The following is a 12,790-nucleotide window of genomic DNA, read 5'->3' on the forward strand; positions in this document are numbered from 1 at the left end:
TTAGAACAACAAAGACAAACATAATCACAATAACAATGATATTGCTCCACCAATATTAGTTTAGCACAACTTAGCATAAGTGTACTTTTACTTTCCACAATTTCAATTAAAGAGAAAAAAAAAATATACTCCTCTTTCATATGTATAACTCCAATGGTTTAAAAAAAATCAAACGATTTAAAGTTGAATTTCTTAAACACGATTTTGGCTAAAAAAATACTAAACAGAAGTTGTGACTCATTGGTAAAAATGACTTCTTCCTAACGAAATCCTAATTAATGAAAAAATGATTAAAACTGTTAGTTCAAATATTTTTTAAAAAGCTGCACAGCATTGTTAAATTCTTCCACAATCCATGTCTCCAACAATTCAAATTAACGAAATAAAAAAATTTATCTAGAACTTCATACGAGCAATAATTTGTTTCAATTCAAATTAACGAAATAAAAACAATCTATCTAGAACTTCATACCGACAATAATTTGTTTCAATTCAAATTAATGAAATAAAAAAAAAATCTATCTAGAACTTCATACCAGCAATAATTTATTTCATGCTATTTTTTAGCTAAATTATTCCAATCGTTCTTTCCTTTTCATTTGTACAATTTACTTTTTCAAAATGGCAATGAGTACTTTTGCAAAAAAGATGTTTCTTATTTTAATTTTTAAGTGAATCATTGGGCAAATATAGATTCCTTTTTGAATAAGATCGCATATCTATCACTTTGTTTTATTCATAACATTTCTTTATAATTAATGCAGACACCAACATATCGCATGCTTTATTTGTTTATACGATTGTGTATGTCCACTTGCTACCACCTTCGTCAAATATAATTCTCTACAGTGAAACAACTATCAACTTTTTAAAAAGTTTATAAACAAAACAAAACATTTTGACATATCTCTAATTATTAACAAAACAAATTTATAAAGTAAATTTTTATTGATATATTATAATATACTAAATTATATGCAAAAAAACACAATATAACAAATTGATTAGGAGAAGGTGACAATTTTTAATATTTAAAAGGAAGTACTCCAAAAAGCACGTGCCAATAAACACATCTCTTTCATCTATGGATACTACCAAGAACATTAAACGCAAATTCAGACCCACCACCCAACAACAAAAGCTCACACTTTGAGCAGTTTGTATTTGCTACCTTAAGATAATTAATTGTAATTTGTATCTACAGACACAAATATATCCTTTTTTTAAAAGAGTATTAGGTATCAGTGACTCACTAAAATTTTAGCTTTTTATGAGAGTTTGTTAATATGTTATTGTATAGAAAAATTATTTATTCACAATCTATTCTTTTTCAAACAACTCCATTTAATATTGAAATATTATATTTATAGCTTAATAACTTTCTTTTAATAATAAAATATTATATTTAAATGATAATAAGAAACATTACATTATGAAATAATATTAATAATACATTTAGTTACATAAAATATAAGAATGAGAAAATATCATTATTCATATAAAAAAAATAATACTCTGACACACAAAAATTAGATTACAACTAAATTCTAATAATATAATATACAAAATGTAATAATATTATGACACTTTTATCTTTTTTTACATATCCATTACGCAATAAAATATATTATTATTATTTTAATCTAAACTTTTTTTTATATTTTTATTATCAGGAGTTAAGTAACTATTTAAAAAATAATAATTGTCAAAAGTTTACTTTTTTAATATAAATTAACGATTCATAAGTTAAATGAAATTATCATATAATTAATTGTATATTTTAAATGAGATTATTTTTTTCTCCTTATATTATAGTCCACAGTTTTCATATTGAGAAAACACAATTTGGTTTTCCATTTTACTAGTCAAATTTAAATATTATGGCTATTATGGATTAGAAAATTAAATGTTGTTGTATAAATAGTAGATTCCTTCTAAGTTATAACTTGATTTTTTTATAATAGATTTCAACTATCTACAGAATTGTTTAATTTTTTATTACATGAGTTTATATTTTTTATATTTTTATTGTTATTATTTATAAATATTTATATGCGAAGAGAAATTATTGTTGTAGTTTGAGATATCAGCTTAATCGACATTTCAAAACGCATAATAATAACTAATTAATATGAATTTATAAATAAAAAAAGACACAATTTTGTTTTCCTGTTATATGAATGTTACGTCAAGGAGACCAAGCTAAAAATAGCAGCTTGGAAAAATACCTTAGTAAAAATTGGTGCACATGTCTATTTTCTTCAGAGGTGGATTCCACTCTCTGTAACCAGCAATTATTGAAATAAGTGGAAGAATGACCATCTAGGGTGTGTTTGGAAAACGTTGGGATTAATGTGTGAAAATTCGGTTTCTTATCTTGCAAACAAACCAATTTATCGGTAATTCATTGGTAATGTATCAAATTCGTCGGTAATTGTCGTTTACTGACGGTTTACCGACGAACAAAATATCGTCAGTAAAAATGTTGTGGGTAACCTTTACCGACGGCTATCCGTCGGTAATTACCGAAGGCTTTTGACCTTCGGTAAAGTCGCCGGTAATTATCGAAGGCTTCTAGCCTTCGGTAAATTCGTCGGTAATTATCGCGATCTGGTTCTTCTTCTTCTTCTTCCTTCCTTCCTCCCTCTGTGTCATTTTTTTTTTCGTTTTTATGAACTCTGCCACCAAAAAAGCATCACGCTAGTAACAAACTAATTTCCAAAGAATCAAACAACCAATTTATTTTCAATAGTTAAAATCATAGAGAATCATGGAGAGTTTCTCTGCAATTCTCAGATTTGTAAGAGAAATGTTCCTAATCGCAAAAATCAACTTTGCAATGGATCGCCGGAAAAGTTGAGCTCGCCGGAAAAGTTGACCTTGTCGGAAAGGCTGAAAAGTGGACAGTGGTGGATTGCAACAGAGCAGCGGTGGCGGAGAGCAGCAGTGGTGGAGAGCAGCGATGGTAGAGAGCAGCGGTGGTGGAGAGCAGCGGTGGTGGAGAGCAACAATGGTGGAGAGCAACGGTGGTGGAGAGCAGCGGTGGTGGAGAGCAGCGACGGTGGAGAGCAAGGATAGGAAGAAGTATTACACTGAGATGGAGAGAAATGAGAAGGAGAAATGAGTGTTTGCCACATATATTGGCACTAGATGCGAAACTGGGGCCGAAAAATTTCTGTTTTTTTATCGACGGTCAGAAGCCTTCGGTAAATCTGTCGGTAATGTCGTCAAGCGAAATAATGGGCGGGAAAATTTCTGCTCTTTTTACCAACGGCCAAAAACTTTCGATAAATCCGTCGGTAATGTGCATGTCACTTACCATGACCAAAAGCTTTCAGTAAATCCGTCGGTAATGTGCATGTCACTTACCGACGACTTTACCGAAAACTTTTGACCGTCAATGAAAAAGATAAAAAAGTCGTCGATAATTTCGTCAGAAATTGAAATATATCGACGAATATTTATCCGTCGATAATATTTGTTGTAATGTAGTAAAAATTGGTGCACATCTCTATTTTCTTCAGAGGTGGACCAGCAATTATTGAAATAAGTGGAAGAATGACCATGTAGGGTGTGTTTGGAAAACGTTTCCCAACACTTCAGCTTTATTAGAAAGTGTGAAATTTCGGTTTCTTATCTTGCAAACAAAAAGCCAAACATGTACGTTGACATTGTCCTTCAAGAACCTCAACTAGTTAAACATCTTTCTTTGTCTTAACAATTATATATGTATATATATTCATACAAATTAATATGGAAGTGCTTTACACAATAATTTCAGTTTTTTTAGTATATTAGTAATTAAAATTTATAGAGTTTAAATAAATTAATGGTATGGAATAAGTTCTGCCTCATAAGCATGGTTATATTTTTTAATGTAAAAAGTTTTCTTTATATACAACTAGAGAATTTAAAAGAAAAAATGTGACAGTGGATTTAGTGTTAGTGAGCGACAAAAACTTAACCTTGTTTGTTTACCGTGGATAAATCATAGGCCAGGACTATAGGCTAAATTATTGAAAGCTTTTAAAAGATTGTGTTAGATTTCTCAACAATTAGTTAATAATATAAGCAGTACTAAAATATAGAGTAGATTACCATAGATTCAACCTCATGGACAATTAACCTTGGCATAAAAAAATAGTATGCAAAATTTATTGGAAAAACTTTCACTCGTGATGACGTAAAAGAAGAGAATAATTAAATTAAAAGCTTGGAAATCTTATCTGTGTTTCTGTTTAACAACTTATTTTATCTTATCTAATAATTTAAATAATTGAATAATTCTGAATCACTTCACATTCAATCAATGTCTAATGACATTTATTTAAATTTTTTTCATTTAACATAAAATAAATAACGATAATCAGATGTTACATCACATGGTAAAAAACTATTAATTATAAAATGTTTGGTTAAAATGGGCACGTATGCATACAACTTTTGCATACTCATTTTGTTTGCTTCTTAACAAAGCCTTTCCTTTTGAATTTTGATTAGTATTGTCCCAATGAACTGCTATTTAAAATATTAATAAACTACACTGAATATGATAGTAATCAATAACCAGTCTCATTCAAAATTGATCGAATAATTTAGATTTTTTATTTATATACTAAAGATTAAATTTATATGCGTGAACTTAGCTAGAATCACTTTATTATTAACTAAAATTGACTAAAGATAGTAAATTTTGGAAGATTTTATTTTAGTATTCAAATTTTACATGAAATTTTTATGGTGACATTTCATTTGGCCAAATTAAAGATTTGGACGAGTCAAGATTAAGAAAGTTTTGAACTTAGAAATAGAATTACATATAATTATTAAGCAAATTAGGTTTTAGAAAGAAGGATCTTGAAGTTGAGTGAAGTATGGAGATTTCAGAGCTTCTTGAAGCTTCTCATCATCATACCATGAATCACGACAAGTCTCCAAGTTGACAAAGTAGTTGACTACGGAAGATACGCACAACTCTTTTCTCCATTCTTCCAACTTTGGAAATCCAACATTTTCTCCATATTTGTCACAGTACTGCAAAACAAGTTTATCTGTTATATATATATATATATGACTAACATTATTTGCATGCCCTAGCAGATACGAACGAAATAAAAGTTAACCTCAAAGTCTCCAATTTCATGGGTGTGACGTTTAGGAATAGCAGCAGCCTCTTTTGAATGATAAAAGTCGTCGATTGATTTCATCATTTCCTCGTATGATGGCAAAACCTTTTTCCCAGAAAGCAGTTGAGCTATCCATTTTCCTTGAGACTCAAAGAAAGGGAGCCCTAGGATCTGCACCACTTATATATATATCAACCATATTACTAACAAATATCAGCTTTATCAGATATAATTGAAGTTAATTTAATTACCTTTCTGGGGATGCCTATGAGTGAAAGCGAAGGTGCAAGTGATGGAGGGAAAGTGTGTTCATACAAAGGACCCACTCTGTTATCATCCACAACAACCATTCCCTTTGTGTCAAGAAAAGGGAAGGAATACTCATACCTACACACAATCCATTCAATTTCCATCATTATTTATTAAGTATAACGTGAAAAAGTAAAAAATTCAATAAATCTCTCGGAAAACTTGGATAATTGTGTCATGGAATGATTTATTGTTTTGTTAAGCAAAAATTGTATAAATATTTACAATTTTTTTAAATAAATTTGTGAAGCTTTGTAAGCGTTTAATAAATTTTTTGGCAGCTTAATTTTAGGATGATATGAGATGTTACCCAGTGCAGTATAAAATAGTGTCTGCGATTATGCAGGAACCGTCCGTGAAAGTGACACTCCCATCCTCTCGAAGGTTGTCGATCTACAAAAAAACATAAAATAGCAATGGATAGATCTATTTCATGGGACAAGAACATGAAGATCAGGAAGTGATACCTGCGGACGAAGGTGAAAGTTCTCGTATTTGGATATAACTTTGGATAAACCCTCGTAAATCTCAAGTGATTTCGAACTCAGGTGCAGTTCCTTCACTACTTTCACAAGCTCCATTGATATTTCTTGTCCACTAAAAGAATTTCCAACCACCACCACTATCTATATATAAATAAAAGAAAAATTCAGTGATTTTGTGGAGTGTTGGCTTAATAATTTAATGTAAAACGGCTCAGCTATAATTCAGATATGCCTGCATTATTTAAGTTTCCACAAAAACTAAAAAAATCCCACAAAGAAAATATAAGTTTAAGGTGGTATCTGGTCATGTACCTCCCCTCGGAAGGGCTCTGGAGACCTGTAAACGTGACTGTGCATTTGTTTTCTTCTCCATTTCTCCATTCCTGAGCATCAAAAACGGGATTAGAAATGTCATTTTCATTTGCATGAAATATATATATGAATTTGAATGAGACATAAATTTAAGAGTCTGTAGTAAATTTTGATGAGATAGTATGCAATATTATTGCATGGAGGTACCTTGAATGCAGGGCAATCTAGGCTTAGAGTAATGGCCAGTGGCCACAACCACAGCGTCAAAGACTTGTTCAACTTCCTTATTACTCTCCTTCTCTTTGCTTCTAACAAGCCATTTCAAATCCTGAGTAGAGACACCATAGTTTAAGGGTCCCACATAAAGCACCTTTGTGTTGAACTTGATCATCTCTGTGACCTTAAACCATTCACAGAAGTCCTTGAGGTAGAGAAGGAACTCTCTGTGGCTAGGAAACCTCCTAGGGTCTCTACCTTTCTTCACTGAAAAAGGGAAATCAGTGAAGCCCATCACCTCTCTTGGGGACATCAGCCTTAAAGATTGGTAGATGCTACTGTGCACCTTCAGCCAAGGGTTTCTTCCCAAAGGGTCATCCTCTTCTTCTACATTTGGGTCATATAGCCATTGCCCTCCAATGTCATGGTTCTGCTCCAACACCACCACCTCCTGACCTTCCCTTCTCAGCTCCCTCGCCACCACTATCCCCGATGGTCCCGCTCCAATCACACACACACTCTTCGATTCTTTTCTTTCTGAATCCATGTTCTGAATGTGTGAATATGGAAACACGTCACTAAGGATTTATAGTGCAATTTTCTCACCAAGTAAAATCACGTGTAGTATATGGAGAAACTCTTACATCTATTTTATTGGAAAAAAGAGTTATTCAATTTCTCTTTTTTTTTTTTCCTTGTCCTCTCTTCCACTTTGTCGGATTTATATTTAATAAAACCATTCAGAATGTTCTCGGTGGTGATACAGGAATGGCCATTCTAAAATAAAGAAAAATGTTTTGCATACCTTTCGACAACCAATAATTGAGGATATCTTATTTATAAAAACTGTAGCAAAATAAATTATATTTTAAAATATTAATTATAAAAGTTATGTTTCTAAAACAAGTTTTTTTTTTACATTTTAAACTAAAGAATAGGGTAGTAGATTTTTGAAATTTTATTTTAAATGAGATGGACAGTTGAAATCACCATTTCTGTTCAAGAAGAATGCAATTGCGTCTTAGAACATAACCTCGGTATTATTTAAAAAAAAGTTCTTAATCATACCCATAATCTTCTGAAAATCTATAAAAAAAAATTATTAATTGTCAGATTTCATTAAAAATGCACCCAAAATCACTCTGAGCGGACGTCAGGTGTCAAGCGAAGGAAATCTAGAAATCAGAAAGTGGGAGACAGGTGTGGGCAGCAAAGTGGCCGTTCGTCCTTGACGGTTGTAGCAAAGCTTAGTTTTCCAAACTCACGCCACTCTCTCCATGCAACCTCTCTTCCAAATTCTGAAACTCCATTTCCTCCTCCTTCTCTCTAGATTTCTTCATCTTCTCTTTAAGAGTGGATGAAATGTTTTGGATTATGAACGAGCGTTCCGGGGAGGAATAGCTCATGAATGTATATTGGAAAGTGGTAAAGTATGAATGTGGGCATGCTAAGCTGGCGGTTCATCTTGATATTCCGTGATTACCCGTTTCTCACGTAGAGAAGGGTAAGTCATGCGTGGGAATGGCAGGAGGTCCTAGTCCTTATGGTTAATTTGGACAGATAGGACTAACCTCGGGTGGCAGCTGTTGAGGGTATCCCAGTTACTACATCACTCGGGTGCACGAACGTCGTAGCTACACAGAATTCATACAGTCCGGACAGTCAGAGTCTAGTATTAGGCTTTGCATGTAAGAGTGAATGAAATGATCTTGTTTATGTGAATTGTGTGAAATACATGTTGATGATTAAATTGAATTACATGAGCTTACCCTATTTTCCTGTCTTGTCCGTTTTGTACGTTCGGTATGTGTCCTTCTGTGGCAATGATCATCCGTGTGGATGTGAGCAGAAGGAGAAGCGTTGCTGGAAGAAGCGCTGGTAGAAGAAGAAAATTTGATAGAAGTAGAAGTTAAGGCCGAATAGTAGAAGCGTTCGGTCAGTTATTGATTTTCTTGGAATGACCGTTCGATCATCTTTTGTCCTTTTCTTTTGTAGGATCGTTCGGTATAGGTCTGCTGTAAACCGTTCGGCCTAGTTGTATCTAGGGTGCTGTTTTAACTTAGTTATGTTGTAAGGTCGTTCGGCCACAACCGTACGTTCTACTCTTTTGTAAGACTGAGTTGTACACTACAAGAAATGTTAAAATTACCGGCGAGTATTTACCGAAGGCCTATAGGCCATCGATAATCTTTTTTTATCGAAGGATCTTCCGAAGGATGTGGGCCGCCGGTAAAGGGCTCAAGAAATTGGATTAAACATTTTTGGGGTTTAGTTTCCCTCTTCGAATGAAACATTCCTTTGTGAGCGTTTTTCTCTGTATCCCTATTGAGCACCTTTCTTCCTTCACAGAGGCTCCCTTGTGCCGTCTGCTTCATTTGTTCAGTTCTCGTCACCTATCAGAGAGCCTCTTACCGACCATTGTGGTTGGTCGTCTATTCCGCCATCGTTTGCGGCCACTGGTAAGTTGTCCTTCTTCTTCTCCTCTTTGCACTTCTCTTTTTCTTTGTCGTCTTCCCTTTGGATCCCGCCAACAACCTCATCACCACCGGCACGATTCCTCCATAGACCTCTTCCAATTTCTTCCTCTTCGATGCTATTCAGCAGATTGAGTTATCGCAGCCTATTTACGATTCATCGTCCTCTCATTCAACAACCACTCCTCAACACCGTTTGCTGCAGATAACTCATTTTTTCTCTCTTACCAAATTAAAGTTTTAAATTTTAATTTTCGCTTTTACTCCAAGGAAAAAGGTCCAAGCATTTGTCTTTTTTCTTTTGTTAATTCCCAGCATGTTTATTGTTCCTGGTTGATTGCTTAGTACTGTTCAAAACTTTACGGAGTGTTTTGGAACTGTTTTACTTTTTCTTCTTTTTTTGGTTCGTGTTTTGAGGTTGTTTTTTAGAATCCTGTAACCAAGGTAAAATGTAGATCTTTTTTTCTTTTATTTTGTTTATAAAAAAGAAGTTTACATGAACTGGGTGGTTCTTGGATCCAGCAAGATCATATCTTTACCGAAATTCGAATTCTTTTATTATCAACTGCACCAATTTTGTTGACTAATTTGTGTGTGAGAGAGCGTATGTTTTTGCCCCTAAATTGGACCGTGTTGCATCGTTTAACTGGAAGTTTTTATTAGATGCTCTGTTATATCATTATAAACCTGTAAATTCTAATATGAACTTGGTTTTGAACTTAGTTTTGAACTTAGTTTTGAAGTAGAAAGTAGACATTTCAGCTTTGATTTTAAATGCATTGTGTATTTCAGCATGGAGCATTTAATTGTAATATTTGTCTTATTATATCAGTTTTTGGTGCAGTTTTTAGCTACTCCAGAATGCTTTAATTGAACTTATCATAAACTTATTCTCTAAATTTCTCAATCTGGGTTAATCATCTCTCTATTGCTTTTCAACCTTTTCTGTATCTTCCTCTAAAAGAAATTGGGTTAATCATCTCTCCATTACTTCTAATTTAGAAACACTTTTAAAAATCTAATTATAATCCAAAAGAAATTGGATCTGAAAACGGAACTTTTACAATTCTGTCAAATGATGGAATATGCAAATTAGGAGATACATGAGAAATGATTTTAAATAGTGTAGTTTAAGTGTTTGCTTATTCTTCTTTTTTGTTCCTGTAAGATTGTAACTCAGTTATTTTCAAGTGTGAATACAAAATAAGGTAATAATTACTCCTTGATTATTAACATTGACTTATTTTTGGTACATTGTATTATAAGACCAGCTGTTACTGAAATGACCATTAAGAAAGTCTCCTTGGCCAAATTTGAATTAGTAGCCCTTGAGATGGTACTGGCTTTGGATCCCTACTGAAGAAATTGTCTGAACATAGCTTCCAACTGAATCAGTAGCCTTTCTGAAGCCACCAAAAATAGGAGGAAACATCCTAATAGTTTCCATTGCTACTCTCCATGTGTACTTCATCTTTGGAAGGTCTTTCCATGTGTGTGCCTCTCCAGAGGGCTTGCCTTTTGCTATCTCTTCCTGTTCCGCAAGCATGAACCAAATGAGTTTAATTTCTAAGCATTGTCATGTTATTACAGTTAACAAACTCATTATAAATGATGCTTTGTGATTGACTAATTCTAGATTGTTAACGCATATACTATTCAATCCAAACAAGTGTTTAATTTCTATGCATTGTCGGTGTAAGAAACCATGACAAGTTTTTCCTGTTTTAATTTATACAAGTAAAAGAAGTGATAACTCAATAGTGGTATCTTTGTAAAGAGTAGGTATTGTAGTAGGATAAACAAAATTTGCTCTTCTTGCGCTGGTTCACACACACACACTTTGTTGATGCATACCTTGAAGAACTGTTGCATAAATAAATTGATGCTTGAAGCATTTCTTCATCTGGGTCCCTATATGCCAAGTGAAGTGAAATATATGAATGAATTGGTCCACAAACTGATGCATATAGGAAACTGTACTATTTTAAACTTTTGATTCAATCACTTTTATAAATCTCCCATCATGTTTAAATTATAGTGTTTTTAAATTATATTGTCTTTAAAAAATTAAACATTTTTTTTTGACAATTCTGTATTTCTCGACTTAATAACTTTTTATATAATATCATATTATAGATATATTGCTAATATTTATACCGTTATTTCTCATATTGGTTGAAAAAATATACTTTTGATGTACATTTCCAGCAATATGGTAATTTTCTCCCAATACCTATGACTTCTACTTACATTTATACTTTATGGTTTGCAGGTGTGTGGCACCTTGATCAAAGTCTGCTTCATCATGCCGCTTGAACTTGGATAGTCTTTATAGTCTTTATTATTAGTTCTCGTTTACATTTGCTCTTAGAATTTAAATGTTTTTCCTATGTACTGAGATGTGAAAACTTGTAGTGTTGTGGCAACAAGTATCTTATGTAAAAGACTACAAACATATTATGCAATATAATTTGATATCTCCTTTTCAATTATCCTTCTCCAATAGAAATATCAGTGGTTAGTTTGACTTGATGTCATGAAAAATTTCATAAACTGCACCACAATGCAGGAGAGTAATAAAAAATCACACGAAATTAGCATCAAAGCAGATCATAAACTACACCATAATTGGGTACTGGACAGCAGAAAATTCGCCCTTCGGAAATTACCGAAGGCTTTAGTCCTTCGAAAATTACCGAAGGCTTTAGCCCTTCGGTAATTACCGAAGGCTTTTGCCCTTCGGTAATTACCGAGGGCTGTTGGCCCTCGGTAATTACTGAAGACTTTTGGCCCTCGATAATTACCGAAGGGCAAAAGCCCTCGATAAATGTTAGTGACAAGGGATTTACCAAGGGCTCTTTGGCCGTCGATAAGCCTTCGGTAATTACCTTTTACCGACGGTTTTGAGCTGTTTCCGAGGGCTTTTGACATTCGGTAATGCCCTTCTTTTTTGTAGTGGTAATATTATTAAATTGTGATGTTCCCATTATATGGTTTTGACCCTGTATTTTTGGGATATTACATCAATCATACCCATGATCTTCTGAAAATCTAAATGTATTTATATTCTTTTTAAAATTTTGTATAACTTTGAGTGATTGTTACAAAAATTACTATACAAATATTAAACAAATAAATGAGAGGAGAACGTCACGGAATAGAATTAATGAATTTTATTCTTATTTATAACCAATAATGAACTTAGTAGCAAGTTTAGCATTAGGATTTTATATTTTGATATTTCCTATACATATCAATGACTCTTTTTTAACCAATATATCAATCTTCTTTTGGTGTATGTAAGGTTTAATTAACTTTGTTATCTTTACCTTTGGAGATTAGAATATAAAAAAGTTGAACAGTTCTCAATCTAAATTGTTTTTTAAATATTCTGTTGTGATATTATTAATCATAAAACTCATTTCAATATTAAAAAATATTAGATAATTCAAAAAAAAAAATCAAATTGACATTATTTTTTTGTAAGTTTGTCAAAAACTTTAGTTGACAATAAGGATTTTATATCGGCATTGATTTTTCTTTTATTGGTTAATGTCAGATACAATTATTTTATTTAACAATGTTAATGTTGCTTTGACATGGATGATAGAGTTATCTTATTTTTCTTTTTTACTTTAAATAGATGTTGGCTAAAAATACTCTTAACTAGCATTAAAAAAAAATATCCAAAAAGTTTTTTCTGTACTCAAAGTTAAAAAGATGTTATAAACAATTTTGGTAAAGATAGCACTGGTGATATGAATTGAATAATAATCTTCACAGCGAGAAGAATCCAATAAACATCAAGTGAAAAACATCTTATTAACATCAATGAAGAATCTCCATAAGAAATTAGCAATAATTAATT

At 32.5% G+C, this 12,790-nt stretch overlaps 1 protein-coding gene across 1 annotated transcript; it reads right to left on the reverse strand.

Moving 5' to 3' along the window:
- Positions 1-4,678: 4,678 nt before the first annotated feature.
- Positions 4,679-7,018, reverse strand: LOC108338640 (flavin-containing monooxygenase FMO GS-OX-like 8). Its single transcript, XM_017575647.2, has 7 exons — positions 6,440-7,018; positions 6,233-6,303; positions 5,903-6,061; positions 5,746-5,828; positions 5,378-5,513; positions 5,124-5,297; positions 4,679-5,034 (listed from the first exon to the last, which is right to left on the reverse strand). The coding sequence occupies exons 1-7, from the start codon at positions 6,993-6,995 to the stop codon at positions 4,843-4,845; spliced, it is 1,371 nt and encodes a 456-aa protein (XP_017431136.1). The 5' UTR covers positions 6,996-7,018; the 3' UTR covers positions 4,679-4,842.
- Between the last annotated feature and the right edge of the window lie 5,772 nt (positions 7,019-12,790).

This window comes from Vigna angularis, chromosome 1 (genome assembly GCF_016808095.1).
Source record: "Vigna angularis cultivar LongXiaoDou No.4 chromosome 1, ASM1680809v1, whole genome shotgun sequence".
Taxonomy (NCBI): Eukaryota; Viridiplantae; Streptophyta; class Magnoliopsida; order Fabales; family Fabaceae; genus Vigna; species Vigna angularis.

Bases quoted from the DNA above. Each gene is read 5' to 3' on its own strand.
- LOC108338640 (XM_017575647.2), bottom strand. From the start codon at position 6,995: ATGGATTCAGAAAGAAAAGAATCGAAGAGTGTGTGTGTGATTGGAGCG. The intron at 5,298-5,377 runs GTAATTAAATTA...TAAGTGGTGCAG, and splicing joins TCATAGGCATCCCCAGAAAG to ATCCTAGGGCTCCCTTTCTT. The intron at 5,035-5,123 runs GTTAACTTTTAT...CTTGTTTTGCAG, and splicing joins ATGAAATTGGAGACTTTGAG to TACTGTGACAAATATGGAGA.